The sequence below is a fragment of the Rhincodon typus genome, chromosome 4 (genome assembly GCF_021869965.1).
Source record: "Rhincodon typus isolate 14 chromosome 4, sRhiTyp1.1, whole genome shotgun sequence".
Classification (NCBI taxonomy): Eukaryota; Metazoa; Chordata; class Chondrichthyes; order Orectolobiformes; family Rhincodontidae; genus Rhincodon; species Rhincodon typus.
In genome coordinates, this window is record NC_063335.1 from 19345790 (window position 1) to 19367889 (window position 22100).

Sequence of the window (22100 nt, forward strand, 5' to 3'; positions counted from 1 at the left end):
GGGCATCCTTGCCGACAGCGTATGAGAGAGACAACATTGGCCGAGTCACATGAGTCTCTGCTGCTTACATGGTGGGTGGTGTTCTCGTGTGATGGTAGTATTCATGTCGATGATCTGGTATGTCTTGCAGCGGTTTCCGTGGCGGGGTTGTCCTGAAGGCTGGTTAATTTGCTACAAACAATGGTCTGTTTAAGGCTTGGTGCTTGTTTAAAGGTGAGAAATGGGGGCATAGAGATGATCTTGGCGAGATGTTTGTCGTCATCAATGACATGTTGAAGGCTGCGAAGAACATGGCATAGTCTGGGGAAGTGCCAGACGATGAAGGGTATGCTATCGGTCGTATCCTGTGTCTGTCTTCTGAGGAGGTTGTTGCAGTTTGTCGCTGTGGCACGTTGGAACTGGTGATCGATGAGCTGAGCGTCGTATCCTGTTCTCATGAGGGCGTCCGTCAAAATCTTTTGTCTGTTGCATTCCTCCTCATCGGAGCAGTTGAGATATTGGAATTGGTTGGATGTGGCACACTGGTGACGTCTCTTCTGGAGTACTGTGCGCAGTTCTGGTCGCCCTTTTACAGGAAGGATGTTATTAAACTGGAGAGGGTTCAGAAAAGATGTACCAGGATGTTGCCAGGAATGCAGGGTTTGAGATATAAAAATAGGCTGGAAAGGTTGGCACTGTTTTCACTGGAGCATGGGAGGTTGAGGGGTGACCTAATTGAGGTTTATAAAACCACGAGGCGCATAGGTAAGGTGAATGACAAGCATCCTGTCCCGAAGGTGGTGGAGTTCAAAACAAGGGGGTGTATTTTTAAGGTAAGAGGAGAAAGATTTAAAAAGGACATGAGGGGCAATGTTTTTACAGAGTGGTTTGAGTGTGGAATGAACTACCAGGAGGGGAAATGGTGGATGCAGGTACAGGCCTAACGTTTAAAAGTCATTTGGATAGGTTCATGAATAGGAAAAGTTTGGCGGTATACAGGGCCAGCACAGGCAGGTGGAACTAGCTTAGTTTGGGGATATGGTCAGTGTGGACCTGTTTGACCGAAGGGTCTGTTTCCGTGCTGTATGACTCTATAGCTGTGTCAAAGGTTGCATGGAAGATGAGGAATGATCACAATCATAGTTGCAGAGGATATAATTTGTAACTTTGGTTGGGGCTATTCCAGCAAATAACCTAAGAGCTCTGAGCATTTCTTGTCCTCTCTCTTATCATAAAATGTATATTTGAATATTACATATACATCTTCAGTAATTGTGTAATCCTGTTAGACAGCACACTTAAGAATTCTTGTGATACATTGGTAGCATCCTTAACTTTGGGCAGGAAGTCCCACCTCAGCACTTGGTGACAACAGAAGGTGTCATGAGAAAGCCAAACAGTATGAAATGCTGCTTACAAGCCGTGAGAGCAGAAGAATTTCCTGGTCAGCCAGATCTTGTGACAGCTGCAGCATAACAGACTCCCACAGTCAGAAGAACCCAAGTGTATGCTCTTGACATGAGCAAAGGTCTTCCTTGTTCCAGGGATTTCTGCACACCCACACAATATAATTTCAGTTCATAGTGCTGTTATATCCTGAGCTCTACTTAGATTTCCACACTGAATGCTTAGCGTGTAAGGTGTTCTACTTGTTTAGATAGTTAGTTATTTTAATGTGAGTGATTTTTTTTGAAAACATGTCACTTTGTAATCTGTTCTGTTCTCACAACAGAATCATACAGTGCTAGTGCACTTCCCCTTTGAAACAGATTAATGGAGGTACCCTGTTGGTCTATTGTTGTAATGTTACAGTTAAAAATGTATCTATTCAGAAGCAAGTACAATGTTGTCATAAATGCTGTGAATTTACAGATTTGCTGTCTGAAAAGCGTTTTATTGCACAAGTTTAAAATCCCATTAACACAAACTAAGATTCAAGTACTGAGAAAACCATTGACCAAAGGTTATATTTCTATGGAAACATCGGTAATGAGTTTTGGCTGTATCATGTGGACAGTAACCTGGTAAAAAGATACCTGCTTGCCATGAGGTCCACCAGTGTCCAATCCAATAACTAATAAAAATCAGCAAATTCTTTAGATCAGTGACCCACTCTGCCAGATTGCTGTCCATATCAAATTTTTGCCTCTGGATTCAAAATGCATTTGAAGCTGATAATTTTGCAAATTTAAAAGGAGAAGGGATGGGTTTGATGAGTGTGTATATATAAAAAAAAAACTTACTTCCTAACCTACTTTACATAACAATCAAAATCTGTACCTTTGGAAAAATCACAAAAGGGTGGTGGGGAGGAGGGGAGGAGTGGTGAGAGGAACACCAATCATGCCAACATCTAAAAATGAATCTCTAAAGTTTTGACCCCTGTCAGTAGAGGAGGAAGTAAAGCTCAAGATGAGGTAAGATTTATTTATAGTAATCCAAACAACATTGGTAGATTTTGTGTCATCTGTCAAACAGCAGAAAGTTATGCTGTCCACATTGGAAAGAACTGACATTTCAAAGAAGGGGGAAACAAAAAGAGGTGATGATGAAGGTAGACTGAAAATTAAAGAGACTGCGAGACAGAAAGGATTTGAAAGCTCTCCTCTGGAGCCATCAATGCAGAAATATGAGACCTCAATGACCAAATGGAAGACTGATGAAGAGCCAACGTTTACCATTGCTACAGCCCACTATTTTACTGAGTCAACAGGATCAAGATTATTGGTAACTGTTGTGCTTGACACTCAGTCTTAATATCCGCATGATTTTCAGGCGACATGGCTTTGGTATGCTTAAATAGCTAAGGCCACCATTGAGTTTACCTGCTTTTTGCTTGCACCCAGATCCCCAAGACAGTCCTCCAAGATAAGTTGTGCTTTTTTTTTTTCTTTTTGGCATTACTAACTGTTTAGTTAAATTAGGCACACTGCCCTTTAAAATGTAGACATTCTCAATATACACCCCTTTGCATTTCAGCAGATAGATCCATCACCTCTTTACTGCATAGATAATGTTTGTTCAAGGTTCTCATGCACATCCCTACAGACCAGTAAAATCTCTGAAATGTGTGATGTACTGGAGTATTAACTGTTATTTTCCCTGTTGGCTGTTTCCCTTCACTTCTTTTCAGTTCCCCTTTTGCTCTTCCCATATGGCATAATTAATCTCTTCAAATTTCTTCAATCTGTATATCTAACTTGGATTTTTTCTGTCTCTGTTTACATAGTTATATATGTCAGTTGGCTTTTATATGTTGACTTTGTGTCTACACAGACAAAGCAGTCTGGTTCGGAAGTAGCCTCAAAAAATGTAGACGTCTCCAATCTAATAGATTCAGCTCGAAAACAAATGGATGCAAAGGAATGGGCTTCTTCTTCTTCATACAGCTGGGCTCAGGTGTCTTTTTATTCCTTACAGAAATTAATTGCATTGAAGCGAGCTCAAGGCATTTTTTATTTGCTTCCACTTCTTTCTCAATGCTTGTGCTGTTTTGTCTGCCAGTGCGTTTTTCTTTACTTTTGAAAACTGGATTTGAAAGGATTATTCTCTGAGAGATCAGCATTTTATCCCTTTAAATTATCTTCTTTTCATGCCACACATCACCCCCCCCATAGCAGTTTTATATACTCTAGATATACCCTTAGATGTTTTACCACATCTCCTCCTGCCTCCAACTGCTACCATTGGCCACCCAACGTTTTTATCCTCATGTTGCACTGCCTTCCTATGCCAGTTGAAAAATGAATACGCAATTAGACTGAACCTCCTCTTCTGCCATGTCCAAACTTTGTTTGTGTAAACTAAAGCATCCAAAACATTTTGAAACCAGTTTTTCAAAATTGTCACTATGATATTTTCCTGGGTTGCTTGAAGCAGATTATTCTCTAATCCCTTAACTCCAGGCCATCCTCCAGGGTTTGGCAACTTTTTCTGCTATGAAAACAACTTTTTCCAGGTCTTTACTAATGTCACTTTCAAACGGGGCCAGGATATTTGCGACAGTGAACCCGGGAATGATTCTCCCTCAAATTTCCATCTGTGTAGGGGATATCTGGCCTCCACTTGGTGCTTTCTCACAGTGAAGCAGCTGGTGATCAGGAACTTGAATTGTGGCAAGTCTGTGCTGAAGCTGCAGAGCTGTCATGTTTAATTTGTAACAACAAAAATTTACCTTCACTCTGGTAAGTTTTTTTGAAAAATGTGTTGTGAAGTGTTTCCATTGTTGACTTTAAGCAATAATGCATTCTCCATTTGAATGGTGGTACCAGCTACTCTTCATAGTCATCGGATTTGAGATTACCTGAAGCACATTGCATATCCAATTGAATGTGTGAGAAGCTGTATGGAGTACATTGGGATTTTGGCAACATACAATTGCAACTAGGTCATCTTGTCAGATTGCATATTTTATTTTAAGAATGCTTCTTGAAAGCTAAATTACATGTTATTTGTAGTAAATTTATTGTTTAAGTCATTGTGCTGGCAATAGTTTTACCTTGGTCATCTTTTTTAAAAAATTTGTGTATTTTAGCTGGAATTTATTTAAACCCAGAAGATGCACAGAAATGAAGTTTCCTCACAGTGCATTGGCGATAGTAGCACTTGTGCACAGGCTAACCAGCAAGAATGACAAATACAGAGACCAGTACATGCATTAGAGTCCTTAAAGGTTTATGCTGGAAATTTCCTCGAAGCTGCTCCTGCTGGTCACCACAATTTTGCCAGAAGTGAGAGAAACTGATTTTCTGTTGCACTTCAGGTTACAGTGGTGACACGAGCAGCTCCAAGAGGACCAGAGGATACCAATTTAAGCCAATTGGCAAAAGAACCAAGGGCAACATGAAGAATTATTTTATGCAGCGAGTATTTAGGATCTGGAATGTGTTGCTTGAGAGGGTGGCAGAGACAAATTAAATCATGACTCTCAAAAGGGAATGGGATAAGCAACTGAAGAGACAATATTTACATAGCTACATGAAAGGACAGAAAATTGAGACTAGCAGAGTTGCCATGTTCTGATGTGGCCACAGTGGACCTCAGCCTTTTTCTGTGCTGTCATAATTCTACGATAACTCCTGGGCCCATATTTTGTCATTTCGCTGTATGTTTTTGCTTAATTTTGATAGCTCGTGCCTTCTGTTTTCTGAAATGCATGACTGCATGATTGGTGAGTTTAGTGCCATTAACTTAGCATTTCTGTTCGTTTACTTTTAACTGAGTTTAAATGTATTTATATTCAGTATGATTTAATTTTAAATAATAAACAAATTGTTAGATTTGATTAGTAATGAGACTGGGAATGCATTAACTAGTATGGGTTTGCTCAATGGAAGACTAAGTTCCTAAAGTTAAAATTCACTAATATAATAACTTTCTATTCTGTCTAATTTACTCAAACTTAAAAATTTGTCAAAAGTCATAAACACAAAAATAGTAATCAAGTCATCCAAACTCAAAATGTTAGCTTGCTCTCCCTATGGATGCTGCCTGACCTGCTGTGATTTCCAGCATTTTTTTTTTCAAGTACAAAGTGTATACTGGCACTGAGTATTTCTGTTAGGAGTTTGGCACACACTCAAGTCTTTACTGCAAATGTCAGCTTAATTATTAAGTAAAACCAAGCAGAGTGCAAATAAAATCACTAGTAGGGTTGGTGGATTGTCTGACTCGTTTTTTGGAAAAATCTTTCTTTTGCTTTCATTTTAATTTAAAGAGCATGGCACTTCTTATCTATTTTTACTTGCAACAATACTTACTAATGCTGAGAATTGTGGCAATTGAAATTCTTCTCCAGAACAGTTTCAGGAATAATGTATGCTTCTAGTAATTACTTCTATTTCCTACCACACTCTGTTATGACTCCACAAATGTTGTATTGTTCAACTCCATGGCTGCTTTGAAAATTTTACTAGTGCAGAATATTGTCATATGTACAGATAAACTAAGGGATGTAAAGTTCTTCAGTGGTGCATGGGAGTTTAAATCTGCTGGGAAAAGGAAGAAAATAATTGGAGAAAACTCAAAATGCCTCTACATTTTCATATTTATATTAAACATTCTTTTGTATGTATTCTACACCTAAAGCATGCTTAAGAAAGAACAGTGAGGAAGATCTTTTTTAGAAAATCAATTTATGTAAGCCTCCCACACTGAATAAACTACCATATTCATGAATTTAAATGATTTTAAAATTTTGCAATGCTTCTGATATTCAGTGTCGAGTACGCTTTTGATTAATATGCTTTTCAATTTCAATTTTACTGAGTATATGGTTGGGTCACATAGGGATTTAGGAAGATGGAGACAATTATGCCTTAGTCTGAATTGTTTACCTGCAAAATTGTTATGTATTTACTACATATTGTCATAGCGGAGTTATTTCTCTCCTCTAGAAATCTGAAATGAATTGGGAAGTAAGTTCCAAAGTGGTGCAAATGGAAACCCACGAACAGGAGAAGACGATGAAGGAAATGCAGGAAGCAATGGTGATGGAAGAAAAGCATGTGATGAATGTGCATGCAAGCAAGGATGCTTCTGCTGTATGTGCTAAGCTGGCAGCAGTTGAGTGGGATACTATAGCCGAGTTGGGCAAAGCTCACACATCTGGTGACGTAGGGGGTCTGAGTTGCCTGGCGACCGTGGAGACCAAAGAGGACAAGAGGGAGATGGCAAGTCCCAAAGTGGATAAAGCGAAAGCTGAAGTAGCAGAAGGACCTGCTTCTGCTCAAGGGTGGGAGGAACAGGCTGAAATGACAGGCAAGCCTTCAGATAAATCTGAAGAGAAACCTCAGTTTGAGGTAACTGGTTTCACTCACCTCAACAACTGTCATTATTAATCATTCTCATTTGCTCTACTATACTATTGGAAAGAATTTAACTTGAAAATAGCATAGAACACTGCAATGCAATGATTGCAGAGATTGGCTATCATTTGTAGCTATCGATTCAAGTGATTTGAAGCACTTCTTAATGCAGAGCTGATATTTTGTTGTCACTGTCAATTAGAAGCCTAAAAGGTCATTTTAATCCCACCTGGCCAGCAAGAAAATGGCCAGAGCTGAATTTTGTTTTTTTAAGTAAAATCAGGCAAGATGAAAAATGGACAGCTTAAACTTTCACCCTGCATGAGTTATGTTAAAATTACCCCCAATATCAGCATGCTATCATCTCATCACACTGATTTTGAGATGTTACTTTTGCTCTCCTGCAGCTTTTTAACAAAGTGCCTCCTGCAAGCTTGCAGTGCTTTTGATCTAACTTTAGATGATATGATGCTGTCTTCTTTGGGATATGATTTTCAGAGTCTCTCTTTGCTGCAGTCAAATCCAATTGTTGTAAATGCCCGGCACCAATTCACATTTGGGTTCATGATTGAAACTTCAAATTCTTTCCTGCCAAGATCAAATACTTCCAAATGTCAGATGGTGAAGTTTTTATGATAAGTTATTTTGATATTCTAATAAGATCTGAATAACATTTACATAACTGTTTCTTTAACAATGTAACTATGCAAATTATTTCAGAAGTCAGTTGTTTTGATTTATCCAGGTGAATGTTAAACTCTTCTTAGGAGTTTTTGTTTTGTTTTTAGTTTTGGCCCAATTTCTGCACTATGGATTTTATTGTACTTTGGGCAAATAAATTGCAGTAGGAAAAAAATGGCCTGGATTTTGTGATCATTCTCTTAACTCCAAGAAAGATGTCTGCAGTGATATTTCGGACTTTTGAGAAACACAATGAATTACCTCATGGGGGGCCAGCTATAGGGGATACATGTTGTCCAGTATCAATTATGCCATCATTCAGGCTAGGCAGCCTGTTAACGCTGAAGAATTCTCAGATACCAAAACATTAATTATCTTTCACAATTGGATCACTTTACAGAGCGCAATATAAAACTTGGGATACGGACATGAGATTAAGTAGGTGATCAAATGGCAAAAAACCTTTAAAAGAATTTTTTTAACAAATTAAAGTCAAGGGACTTTTATCACAAAAAGGAGAAATTTGACATTCTAGAAAGAGGTTTTCTGAGCCGCAGAAGGTGACCCAGAAAACGGTTATGACTTAATACACCATTTAAAATCCATGCAGTCATTTAACAAAGTATATTTTCCAGAATTTTAACAGTGAAACTGATCATGTTTCTAAAAAAAAAAAGAAAATTCCATCACACCAGTGGTTTCCAGATGGTTGTCTTCTGTGGGACGTCAACAGCATTCCTGATGGAACAACAGGGAATGACTGACAACAGCTTGTGAATTTTCACGCACTAGGCAGATAGCAGAGGTTGCTATTACAGAGTAATGACGAGTGCTGACAGTTCAACCCTCAATACAACTTGAAAATCTGGACCAACAAAACAGCAGTCTATCCTCGAATATTCTTAACAATTGAATTAGATGTTAGAAACTGGTGTCCGGGTTTTCAAGAGACAAACCAGGAAGAATAGATTAGTAAGGATTAACTGAAGTTAGCTCTTTTTTTCAAAAACATACAGATGTCTGCCAAAATGATGGTGTGCTTCAGTTTGTGTTTTCTTTAAATCTGGGACAAGTTAGAATGCAAGTACAAAAAGCAAGGAGTTTGGAGTAGAAGAATAAGCAAGTATTAATACAACTCAACAGGACATTATTGAATTAGCAAGAATACAGATATCGCCTCACCAATCTAAATACTTCAGTTACTTAGAGATTGAAGTTGTTCTGATTTGTCCAAGAGAGGATTAAACTCTGTTACCAAACTCTTGTCAGGTTTGTTTTGCACATTTATATTTCCTCTTCTTTTGGTCTACCTTCTTTGCAATGGCAAGAAATAAAATGCACTCTAATGTATGATATATTCACCTTTTGGAAGTAGTACATCAAAGAATCATTGTATTGACTAATGCGATGAGAGGGGTTCCCCTATAAGGTTAAATAGCCTGAAGTTCAGAAAGTTTGAGAGCGGACCATTAAAACATAAAAGGTTTAAAGAAGGCTTAAGAGTAGATGGTGAGCTATTGTTTCCCTGGATAGTTTAGAACTAGGGCTGTAGTTTTTTTTCAAAACTGAAGCGAGGGATATGCTTTCACTCAAAGGACTGCAAAGTTTTGGCATTCTCAACTCTAGACTGAGAGCCTAGAGGGGGATTGAGGTGTATGAGGCTCAAGTGTGAAAGTAGACATGAAGTCCAGGCTAAGCTGTGATCTTTTTGCATGATACGCAGGCTTGAAGGGCTACATGATACTTTATGATCTTGTGGTGTTAGGAGAGGAATAATGAAGGAAAAGTTAAATGGCTGTGCCATGCACAGTCATACGTGGAATATTATTTGTAGCACATTGAAATAAATGCAGTTCATGACTGCTTGCCCTTGTTATTTTAACATTTGTGTCCACTTGAAAGAAACAAACCCTCTAATTGCTAGAATAATACTAGATCTTGTTCCATGATTGTTCTGCTTCTTTTGGATGCCTGCTTTACTACATTTACCCTTAGATATAGTTGTTGACTTAAATATGTATCATTTTAAAGTTTTCATTCTGGATAACATTACTCAATGAAAAAAAGCTTTCTATTGTGATGCAAAAAAAAATAAGATTGGTGATTTGACAATACCAGAATATTTCTACAATCATTACTTTTCTTTTGGATCCTCTGGGCAAAAATAAAAAGCAGCTTACTTTATTTTTGGATGTAGCTAAATGATTAAGACCCCTACTGATCAGTGTGCACCCTACTGATCAGTGTGCAAAATAGCAAGATGACAGTAGCAAACCAAGAACTAAAATGGACTGATTATCCTTAACTTTTTGATACACTTTGAAGAAAAGGTAGTAAGTTCCTGTGCCTTGCGCAATGGAAGTTGGAATATCAAACTTAAAATCTCTGTTATTTAACGTATCTTTTAATCAGAACAGCAAATTTGACATTACACAAATAAAGCTTCTTGGCATACTAATAGGCTAATTACACCTCTGCAATAAAGCATAATGTTTTCATGGATTTAGTCAGCAATATTACAAAGCAAAAAGAGAAAATTCTTGTCCATTTGGTCATTTCTAATCGATTGCAGTCTACAAAGACTTCAGTCACACATCTGGTGAAGTGTGCAGTCATGAAAGTAAATTTTTAAATTTCTGCTTTTAACTGTGTGTGTGTGTTGGCTCCAGAAATTGCTTTCAGTTCAGAGAAGTAATGACAGATGCTCACAGTTTAACATTCATTGCAAAATCCAGGCCAAAAAGACCATGAAGTAGTGGAGCATAATTAGGCTGTTTGGCTATCAAGTATGTCTTTTCCACGTAACCCTTGATCTCCTTATTTTTCCAGTTAACTCCACTTGAAATTCTAATAACATGACAGTAAAACAATGGAAAAATAAAATGTTTATTTTGATAACAAAATGTTTCTTCAGTAATAATCAAGACCTCTGCTACCTTATGAGTATTCTTAGAACTGGAGCCAGTTAAAAATTATTCCCAAGTTCCTAGACCTAATTGGTTGGACCTTAAGAGATAAAGTATCATAGATCCATAAAAATGTGGAATGATAACGTGTCACTAGTTTGAGGCACCATGTTTTGGGAAATACCCAATGTAAACACACAGGTCTCCAATGGTTATCAGCATTTTTTGTGAATTCCATCACTCAACAACAAATGCCAGAAACAATAATGCAGTACTGGGGCAAGTTGATATGCAGCACTCTCCTAGTGCCTCTCCAAGTAGGAAGAAAAATCCCTCCTTGTAAAATCAAGTTAAAACTGATATGGCATGTATAATATTATGAAAGGATCAGTTTATGAATGCTGGGAATGAAAATGCCTTGAGATTTGCTTACATTTGAGTTTTGTTTGTCCTTTTCCCTGTAGCCACCTGTGGTGAAAACAGAAACTGTCAGTTTTGGCAGTATGAGTCAGGAGGACGGGAAGGAGATTTGCACGAAGGATGTGCCTGTAGTTCATACCGAGACTAAAACAATCACCTATGAATCATCCAAGGTAACATACTTGTTGAGGGAAGCCTTGTGCAGTGCATAAAAGCAAATTGCTGGAGAAATAGGTTCTAATGAAGAGTCACTGGACTCGAAACTTTAACTCTGCTTTCTTTGCTCAGATGCTGCCAGACCTGCCGAGTTTCGCCAGCAATTTCGTTTTGGTTTCAGATCTCTAGCATCTGCAGTTCTTTGTTTTACCATTTGTAGTTTACATAAAAATAATCTTTAAAAAATTGGTCCTGGTATTATTTGTTTAATGGGGGTTTTCCTTGCTAATTTGTGCATCACCATTCTTTCTATTTACTTAACAATTTAGTGCTATGCACAAGCAAATTAAAGGAAATTTTAGTAACCTCTAGTCAATTTACCTTAGTATTGATAAACATACACTAAAATATTACTTAATTTATGTATATTTGTGCATTTTGGGAGCATCAAGAATTTAAAAACAATTGACAATGCTGGTATCAAATCGGTCCAGAGAAATGTTTGACCAGGTATTATAGTTAATAGCTAGAATTCCACACGTGGAGAAGAATTTCAATAGAGTTGAGAAGTAATATTAGTATCATTGTCAGTGAGGCTGTTATGTAGCCAGCACATGGGCTGCTACTGCAGTAAATGTGTCAAAAATGCAGGGACGCAGCTGTGACTGCATGGGAGACACAAATGGGCTATGACTGATAGAAACCCAAGTAGGGTGGAAAATCTGTGTAGCTCATACGACAGGCATGAAGGAATTTAACACAAAGTGCAAGGTTAAAGTAGCCAGCTAGTGCTATTAAATGTGTTTGAAAAAATGTAAAACATCTGTCTTAATACTGTAAAGGAGGGAGCTTCACCTGCAGTTGTGAAAGCCTGTAGCTGATAGAAGCAGTTTTGATATTGAAATATAAACAAATGAGACAAGTGGATAAATTTTCAGTGTCGTAGCTAACCCAGGGAGTGGAAAGTCAATATGTGATGGACCACTGTTGACCCTGGAAAAGAAACAATGCCTATTATTTAAATGACGTGAAAATTATGATAGAAAAGAATAGAAATAATAATAACTAAAACTTTTCAAGTTACAAAGTTCAGTCCGCTTACTTCTGCTAATCAAACTTTTGCGAATTCTGTTTCGAGGAGAGATTTTAATGATGAGCAATTAATAATAAATACGAACTTCCAACAGGGATCTTTGTTACTGTTCATTACAATATTTTTGCTTAGGTTCTTTAACTGTAGGAAGAAGGTCTGTTTAAAGAGATGTCATTCAGAGAACTGGGGCAAATTTTTTTTTTCTTGCTACAGCTTCAGTTGTTTCTAATAATTGGTTGGTAAATTTCATCAGAATTTCTTTTCCTTTTGTCAGTTGGACTCGACAGCTGACAGTGACCCAGGAGTTCTAATGAGCGCTCAAACGATCACCTCAGAAACTTCAAGCACTACAACCACTACACACATCACTAAGGTATTTTGATTTCCATTTTAACAGCTAACTTTAGAATAGGTTTTGAATTTGCAGCTTGATCTTGCAGCCCAGACCTCACTGTACACAAAATTCCCCATTTCCATTTTCGTTTGACAGTCTTTTGTATTTTCTTTCCACTTTTGAGAACTTCTTTTTGTGTTACAACACGTCTTGACAATACTCTAAGATATTATCCCACATATTGTTTATGAACGCCTCTTGTCGTCAGGGAGTTTAAAGATTGAACTGCTCTGATCAAAGAGAGACCTACCTGTACCTGAAGTAGGTTTCCTAGACCTGCCAGTACTCTCATTTACTGTCTGTAGATTTATTTCAATGTATTAGATGTGTCTGGGTATCTTTGCCTTACTAGGAAGGGATTCAGTCGGTTGTGACATCTTGTGCAGTTAGAACGGCAATGATGATATATTGGAATTGTGAGGAACACTGATATCCCACAACCTGTGCATGAATTTGTGTATCATGACATAATTAAATACTATGCACCTAGGTAGTGTTTTATAATAGCTTGAGGTTGATACTGTTGGTGCCATGAAAATAAATTGTGTCCAGAAGATGTGCTCCACTGAGGAATATGGCCTATGAAATTCAGAGAGACAGCTGTAAATTTGTTTGGAGCTTTACATAAGAGAACAGTAACCGTGGAACAGGTTTATGGTCTGCACTTCTCTTAAAAAGTAACTCTGGACTTGATATCCAGTACACAATACTTAATGCAGTTAATCAGAGTTTCCAGATTCTGCTTGAACAATTATTTGTGGTCATGAATTCTAGTTCATAGCATCTTGAGATTCCTCTTGTGGTTTTCTTACAATTGTCATCTCATCAATTAGTAGAGGCCATCCATCATCACTCACCCTCGAGCTTCTTTCAGCATTCTGTATGATGATCGCTGATCTGATTACTCCCCATTCCTGCCTGCCTCTGCTAAATGTTCACCCTGTTGGGTATCAAGAACTGATCTGCCTCTGTCTTAAAACTATTCGAAGGTTCTCTTTTCACTGTCTTTCGAGTAAAAGCATCCCCAAGACACTCGGACCTCTGAGAAATAAATTCTCTTCATCTGTGGTTCAAATCAGGTCAATCCCTGATGCTTAAACAAGAATCCCTAGTTCTAGATTCTCCCACAGAAGGAAACATCACTTCCAAATATACACTGTCAAAACTCCCTCAGGAACTTCTGTGCTTCAAACAAAGACACCTCTTACCCTTCTAAGCTCCAGCAGATACAGGCCTGGCCTGTCAAACCTTTACTAAGAGAATACCAGCCATGTCTTTGTCATAGTTATCTGATCATACAGGATGTAGTTCTATTTGTGCTATCTGTTCATTTGTTTTGTTTTGTTTTGAATACTCAGAATGCAGATACAGACCTTTTTAGTTTATTTACCATTGTTCTCTTCTTTGGAACCTCTAGCCTTATCTGTCGATTTACTCAGATTTGTAATCTGTACCTTTTCCTATTACAGTCCATTTATTAAATATTAATACCTTTTCTCTTGCCTTGCATCTTTACTTTTTCCACATCTTCTCAAATTTAATCCCTTCTCCCTTTTCCCCCCTCCCTCCCCAACACCTCCCAAACTATTTACTTTAAAACCTGTCTACTTCCCTGGTTAGGTGGCTTATTAAACCATTGGCTCCAGCGTGGTTCTGGTGTAGATAATCCCGAGGGTACACATCCCGCTTTCTTCAGTAGTGCTATGCCAGTGCCCCATGAACTGGAACCAATTTCTGGCATTCCAGCATTTAAACCATGTATTAGTTATCATATTTAATCTTATTTGCCCGAAATATGTTCAACGTTTAATTTTGTGCCTAGCTCCTCATGCCCTGCCTGTGCCATTGCTGTTGACATGGATCATGATGACTAGATCATTGTTGCAGAGTGCAGTGTCAGTCCCCTTCGTGATACCTTCCTCTGTTGCCATCAAAGTTCTGGAGTGTGACTTAAACCCAGAACTTGTGGCTCAGGACTCATGTCCACTGTGTCACAAGACTGTACTGCCACTGTAGGAAGTGTATTAGAATTGCGAAAACCTAATTTATAGGGTATTAGCCTATAACTTTGTGCAGTTCCTGTCAGTAAATACCCCTAGTGAACTCATTGTAATGAGGGTTTATCTAACCTTAACTGTATTCAACTTTCTGTTTATAGACTGTGAAAGGAGGAGTTTCAGAAACACGTATTGAAAAACGAATTGTTATCACAGGGGATGCTGACATTGACCATGATCAGGTAGGTTCACACTTGAAGTATGGTCACTTTGCATCTAAATAGGCTACTAAGTAAAATAGCTTTTCTTTTAATCTAAAAGACTAATCTAGTATACAGAAACGCTAGTAGCAAAAAGGAATTAAAATCTGCATGCTTTGTAATTTAATTTAGCAACTGCATTTCAAATTAAAGGAGCTGTAAGTCATGGTATGGCCCATCGGGTAGATTAATTTAATCTAGTAAGTTTGCGGCCAAAGCCATGAATGGAATAAAGAAATAACTTTCAGATTTCACAAATTCATTCATGAACATTTTTCTGCAGCTTTTGGGGGAGGAAGGGTTGGAGTGTGGGTGTAAATGAGCGAGTGTGTAAGCAGTCCCAGCAAATGTCAGCTGCTGTGCCAGAGTTTTGGGCAAATACAAAAAGTTCGCTTATTGTGGCACAATGAATATGGAAGCTAGTGGAACATTCAAATGCTACAGGTTACTACAGAATGAAAATTAAATCAACATTCAAGAGGGATGAGGTCAAATTCATATGTTTAGCTTACAATTGTGTGACTTACTGCTCCTTCCGGTAGAAATTTTAAAGTTTTTTCTTTCAATCATTTCCATCAATCAAGTAATTGAGAAAAAGTCATCATAATTCTCCATCCTGCTTCTGATCATGCATGTCCCACCTACTGTTTTTATACCTCGGGGGCTTTCTTTGGGTTAGGCCCTGGCTCAGGCAATTAAAGAGGTCAAAGAGCAGTACCCTGATATGTCTGTGATCAAAGTAGTGGTACACAAAGAGACAGAGATCACACCAGAAGACGGAGATGATTGACCACAGGTAAGAACAAACTGCATCCGCCTGATATTTTACAAGCTGCTGTGCAGTACCGTAGTGCTCTCCGCACATCTATGATTTTAATTTGCCACTTAACTCTATAACCCATAGGCAAGTGCTTTGGGATGCTCTGTAATGTGTTCAGTCACAACTAATTGAACACAATGTTTACTTCAATGTAAAATCTTACAACTTATCATGTGCATCTTTTCTTCACAATTGTTAGTTGACAATGAAAAACAAATTGGTACCAGTTTAGTTAGTCAGTTATAATGGTACTGGAGCTGATCCTGTTATTTACTGAATTGTTTTTGGAGATCAAAAAATATTTTTCAGACCTTTCTTTCAAGGGATTAGATGGATGGGATAAGAGATTACTGTGGAGTAGATTTATAGTGTATGGAAGCAAGTTGGTGCACTGACTGACACATTAATTTTCCAAATTAAATGTTATGATCTAATTTGTATACTGTTGCCTTTATAATGTAATGGTTGTCAATCAAATTGGGTCCAGAATATATTAGAAAGTAAAATTGCTTGATGCTGATCTAGTGAGTCTTTTTTTTTTATATTGCTGAAATAGTTTATTAATCTGTTTCCTAAGCTCAAACCCCAGGGCTAATTAATGAGTACTTAAATGTGTCACTTGAGTGAAGTTTAACATTTCCTAGGATGACTTTTTGTTTATACATTTGAGACAAATGCAGTGTAAAGGGTTCAGGTCTGAGAAGTTAGGGTTTTGGCTACAGATGAATACTATTCAATACTAATTGTCAACCTGTATAAATCTGCAATTTGCCCTGGTCTATCTTGCTATGTTCACTCAACTTGAGAAGGAGAAAAATATGTGATCATAAGTGATACAGAAGTATTTCCTAGTATGGGTACGGAGAGCTTGAGAGACAGTTCATTGACTTAGCAGCACTCTATAATAGAAAACTGTGGGTTAGAGAGTGATTTGTATGCCTGCTTATGGTTATTTAAAGAAACCAAGTCCCGCCCTCCACAATTCCACTGATGTGTCTTTCTACTATGCTTTTGCATGTCCTAAATCATATCATTTTTATGCCATTTCCACTTCATTTTTTATCTGGGAGTAAAACTTTGTTATGTATTAAGCCCATGCTTTCCTTGACCATATTTTATTGTGGGTAAAATATTCTGTGAAGTCAGTGGTTAACTCCCAGCAAAACTTTAAAAATGCAATGTATGGAAATTGTATGATCCTTTCATTTAGTGTTTTTATTTAATTCTAGCTTAAACTAATAAAATACTTCTTTAAAAATCCATTTAAATCTTGATATGAACCAGAAATTGTTGTTGTTATTTCTCCATCAAAATCAGAAAGATAATTAACAAAATTAACTTTATGCAAAAGATTTATTTGAAAAACATGATTTAGTGCTAGTTTACATTGGCTGGAAATTGCTGGAAACTTGTGCCATAGTACTTGTGTGGCTACAACATATGCCAAGACAAATCTTGCAAAATAATTGGTATAGGTTACTCAAGCCATTACTTGCACAATACCAACATTTTCTCTGCTCCTGTTCATGACCCTCACAAAAATAGAATTCCATTATCACAGCTTCCCTCTCCAAATTGCCCACCCCTTGTGCCACTCTAAAATTAATTGCTGTTTCACCTTAAACTGGATCAGTGCAATTCCGTGACCTGGTGCTGATGTGATTTTCACTGAAAGCAAATGACTGCATCTTTTAATTGGATAATTTCAACAATTGAAAAAGGCCTTGTCTTAGTGATTGGTAATTAAATTTGGCAATTATATTGAGTAGAATAAACAGAATTCAATATTAAGCAAAAGACAGAAATTGAGGTAGGTATATACAAATGGCAAAACCAAACCCCTTTTTAAAGTTACAGGACCCCCTCAATGATTCTATCACTGGGGTATTGAATTTTGAAGTCATGACAGTAAATTTATGGGTCATTACTCCACTGAGACTGCCAGCAACCTCTACAACCATGAGAGTCAATTTGTGTGCAGATAACACGCAATACAATAAATTTTTGACAGTGGTTCTACACTTCTGTAGAGTGTGCACTGTTAAGGCAACCCATGCCCTTTTCTTCAACCCAACCCTCATCCCAAACAAAAGCAGCTGAATGGTTGAAAAGCACACTGCCCTGGAACACACTGTCCTTTTAAATGAGTTCGTTGTGGATGTCCATGTACCTTCCCTGGATCTATTTTCTGGTCAAGGATTTACGCAGGTTTCGGCAGATCCTTGATCAGCTAGTTTTGTTCATTTGCTTATGCTTTAGTACTTGTTAAAGTTGTTTTAAAAACTCCAATAATTAATTTAAATACTTATGCCCAAAATGGAGATTGTCAGATTTGATTAGCTTCATGTCCATTAGCACTTAGGATTAATGTATTAACCATCAGCTTCAGAATGTGAATCACCATTGTACTTGCTGTGATGTATTCTAATAAGTGCTCCAGCAAGTTTGATTGTAAATTCATCATTGAAGGATTGGATTACACACCAATCAAATTGATGTTCATCTCAAGGTTTACTGTTTCAGCAAATTACAAGTCAATGAAAAGCATCTCCCTGAGCAAACATGTGCCCAGATAATAAGAGATGTCTATACTTTTCAAACCACGCCAATCATTAAGTGTACTGAAAAACAAACACTGTTGGCTCACCAAAAAATGCATCATGCAGCAACATCCCATGTTGGATTGCTATAATTTGATCCAATAATGCAAAACCCTGCCATCGCATAAAAAGATCTAACTTTGAGCATCATTTTAAAAATACGTTGCAACCTCTTACTTGTTTATCAATTTTTTTTTTTGTTTGATTTATTTGGCTGCCTAGTAACTTACCACTGCATTTTGCTGTTATGGACCTTTCTGGAAGTTTGCATTTTCTATTTCTCTTTTGAGTGAGACTCCTCTCCCTCATGCTGGGTTCTAGTTTTGCGTTGTTATATTTTTCTACTGTATCAAACTGTAAACATGAGAGGATTTGTAATATACTTGTCACTCTTAAAAAGCTGTGCAATTTTAACAATGTAACTTAGTAACATTGAAAACATACTGCGTATTCTATGAATTTTGATACTTCTCTACAAAGTTATTGATAATCCTCCAATTAATCTGTTTCATTAATGGACTTCATGTTTCATTTTCCTTTCCAGGAGTAACCACATCTTCATGAAAGAAGTAATGCATACACATCATTAGGAATGATTTTGGAGTCTAAATGGAGTCATACACATGACTTCATTTGTTCTGAATCCATCCACTAATGACCTTTCACACCAAGCATACTGGAGCACGTTGTATGAGGACCCCTTTCACTAATAAAAACATTGGCAAAAAACCTCATTCCAGCATATCGAAACAGCAGATGAATATTGCATGATTAGAATAAACCTTTGTCACAACAGGAATAATGAGAAAAGCATTTTCCAAATCCACATAGTAAGGTGTCAACATCTCTTAAGTTATCATTTTATCAGCAAGTTTAAAAGGCAAAGGATACATTGGAGCACTAATGTTTAAAAGGAAGCTGGGTTGGGGGCACGGGTGGAATCCTTTCTTTGCCAGTTTAAAAAGTCTATAGCTGATATTTAAGATAATAAGTCAGCAGTAATTCATTTTAATTGTACCTGGTTTCATTTATACACAGTAATTTTCACCATAAATCTGGTTAATTGTATTGAAGGATTATGTCATACCTTACAGTAGATGTGCCAATGGCAGTGTAAGTCCATATCTATTATCATACTAAGCAACTTGAAGCTTATAACTGGAAACCTTGATATACAATGGTAATGCCTGTGAAAACATGAATAACCTTACACAGATTAGAACAAGTTGTTTTGCTGCATCTTGTGCTTTGTTGGCATAATTTAATGTCACCTAACAGATTTTTTTTAAAGAAATATTATATATATATATAATAACTATATATTTTACTTGAACAATTTGGTTTTGTTAGATGAGCACATCTTTTAAGTTAGAACCAAAAGGCCAGGTAGATTAATCCATCAATAGTTGTCAATGTTTACTTCCCTTAGAAAAGGAGATGTCAGTATTCCTTTTTAAACTGAGTGTCTGTTTTGGTCGGTTTATGTTGCAAGTGAAAGTGTCTGCTCTGGAAGGAATTTCTTTTGTTTACTACCTGTGACCTTCCGTTCTCATCATTGAGTATAAAAGCAATGATTCTTTTTAAACACTCTGCGTAGACTCCAGATTCTGAGCAAAGCCTTAAATGAAACAGAAAATAATTGCAAACCCCATTGAAAGCTTTCAAATCATCATGCATTTATAATTTGCAGAAGACCACACAGCTAACTAAAGGGTACGATTTTTTTTTTTTTTTGCTGCAATGTAATAAATGTTGAATGTATGTTTCTTCATGGTGAAATAAAAGTGGTAAAGGCATCAACAGCCTGCTTTGTCTTATTTTGTCCAACAACCTAACTCGCATCATTGTATTTTTACATTGAAAGTATAGACGTTTTCCTAATTGCCTACTGAAAATTTGGAAAAGCTGCAGGAGTCTCAAAAGAACTGTATAAAGTTAGCTATTACAAATTATGTATTGTTTTACTATTATTACTTTATTTAATTTTGTTCTGTCTTTTGTATAAGACGTACCAGGCAAACCCAACAAGTCCTTCAATACATTTATAATAGCACAATATTGTAAAATAAATGAAGTTATTAAAATAGCTTCCCAGTTGATGTGCTATATGTAGCTGTAAAACTTGTATTCTTTCATTTATTAACTTTAAAAAAAAAACAAAACCTTTGTTTACAAAGCCTTTTATAGAACTGGAATGTATGTTTCCAACATCCTTGAGGTAAAATTGGATAACAAAGGTAAGTACAAACTGGGTTCAAGGAACAATCCTTGCACCAAATTAGAGTGGTCTGGAATACGAAGTACTCCAGATAAAGCTCTTCTATCACAGTTCTGAGCAGGTTGATTAGAAACAATGCAAAAACAAAAAAAAACACTTACTGGATACTAGGCCACTTTTAAACTAGACCAGTGGGCTGCAGACCACTGCTAAGTGCTTCAAGCTGGCAAAGCAGATGTAAACTTATTGATCACTACTGGCTGCCATCCTCTGAGGTTTTGGGAGGGGTGAAGGTGTTTAGGGGTGGACCGTGGAAAGGTTAGGTGGAGGCTGTTACCAAAGCGATTCATCAAAACCAGCAATGGCCTTTGGGACTGCTGTTGTTTCAGGCTCTACTATTAGACATTTGTATTTCACTGAACTCTAATTGTTTTCCAGTGAGCCCCACTGGTTTCCAAGATGACATGTAGATGTGACTATTTCGAATGTAACACTGTACTAGTAACAGTTGCATCTTTAATTTATAGAGGTGGCTCCTGAAACAGGAACTAAGATTCTATTTGCGTTAAGTGATTTTTATCTGTTTCAGATAGGGGCCTTGGATATCTAAAGCTGCAATCTTTAGTCATTTGTTAAATGTTCCAGTTTTGATGTCTAATGTGCACAGGGCCGCCCCCTGCTTTATTGGATGTTTAGTGAACTGTACAATGAATTTTTCCTATCCCTCTGTTTTTCTTCTCAAGCCACTGTAAAGGGAACAGAAGCTGAGTATTATAGATCACTACCCAATTATTCACACTCTTTACACCTTTTGACTGAAGGAAAAAGAATCAGGAAAATTAGACTTTTGTTAATCTAAGTGGAAAGCTTAACTGTTTGATCAGATGACCAAGGTATCTTTAATCTGAATGTTGAAGATATTGATCACAAATACATATAGGTTGAGAGTTTTAGTTTCAACAGCGGGGAGAAAAGGAAATTGCAGCACAATTCCAATGTGATGCTACTTTAAGCAATTACTGGAGTTAACGGCGCTTTGAACAATGAAGTTCAGAGTTGGATTAAGGCTTAGTTCCGTTTTATAAAGTGGAACTAAAATTTTTTTGAGACTTCATTAATATTTTACAAATTCAGAATTTTGTCTTGCAATTGCTTAAAAAATATTTTTAAGGAAGACTAGCTTTTCTTCATATCTTACACGCCAAAGAAATTTCTCAAAGCACTTCACACAATGTAGTGTGGTTATTGTAATTATACAGGGAAACTTGAATTTATGATCTGGTACTATGAATCCATGCTGTACAACCTGCAACAACTGAAGCTACCTCTGAAAGCGTTATCGTGCTGCACTGCAAATACTCTTCAAATTATTAATATGCATGTTAACACAGGCTGTTAAATAAACACAGGGACAGATCTTCATGTAATAGTATTAAATGGACAGGAATGAGATGGCAGCCCGTTTTACAATCTTTTTATTTCCATTAATGGATGGCCAAGCTGATATCTCTTTTTGCAGTTATCCAAAGTCAAAATTATACAAGATTTACCAGCGATGTGAATCACCAACACACACATTTTTTCTTTGTCTTCCCCAAAAGAGGGATTGAATTGTATTCCTTGGTTTTGTGTGCATTCAAAATCATATTATAGTTGCTGCTTTTAAAAGATTTTCACAGCATTACAGTAATGCACACAGCAAAGGAAGGCTAGAAGACAGGCAAGAAATTGTGGAGTGCAGTAGACCTGAAGCCCATTGCTGGTCTTTGC

General features: G+C 37.1%; 1 protein-coding gene across 1 annotated transcript in view; it reads left to right on the plus strand.

The window, feature by feature from the left end:
- The window catches only part of LOC109927897 (band 4.1-like protein 3), a 162317-nt gene extending 142405 nt beyond the window's left edge, over nucleotides 1-19912 (plus strand). Inside the window, exons 19-27 of the mRNA XM_048595801.1 lie at nucleotides 300-339; nucleotides 2402-2706; nucleotides 3256-3378; nucleotides 6375-6779; nucleotides 10837-10965; nucleotides 12316-12414; nucleotides 14594-14674; nucleotides 15372-15488; nucleotides 18657-19912. Coding sequence (XP_048451758.1) covers nucleotides 300-339; nucleotides 2402-2706; nucleotides 3256-3378; nucleotides 6375-6779; nucleotides 10837-10965; nucleotides 12316-12414; nucleotides 14594-14674; nucleotides 15372-15482 — 1293 coding nt within the window. The 3' untranslated portion in view covers nucleotides 15483-15488; nucleotides 18657-19912. The remainder of the gene's footprint in view (nucleotides 1-299; nucleotides 340-2401; nucleotides 2707-3255; nucleotides 3379-6374; nucleotides 6780-10836; nucleotides 10966-12315; nucleotides 12415-14593; nucleotides 14675-15371; nucleotides 15489-18656) is intronic.
- The last annotated feature ends 2188 nt before the right edge of the window (nucleotides 19913-22100 follow it).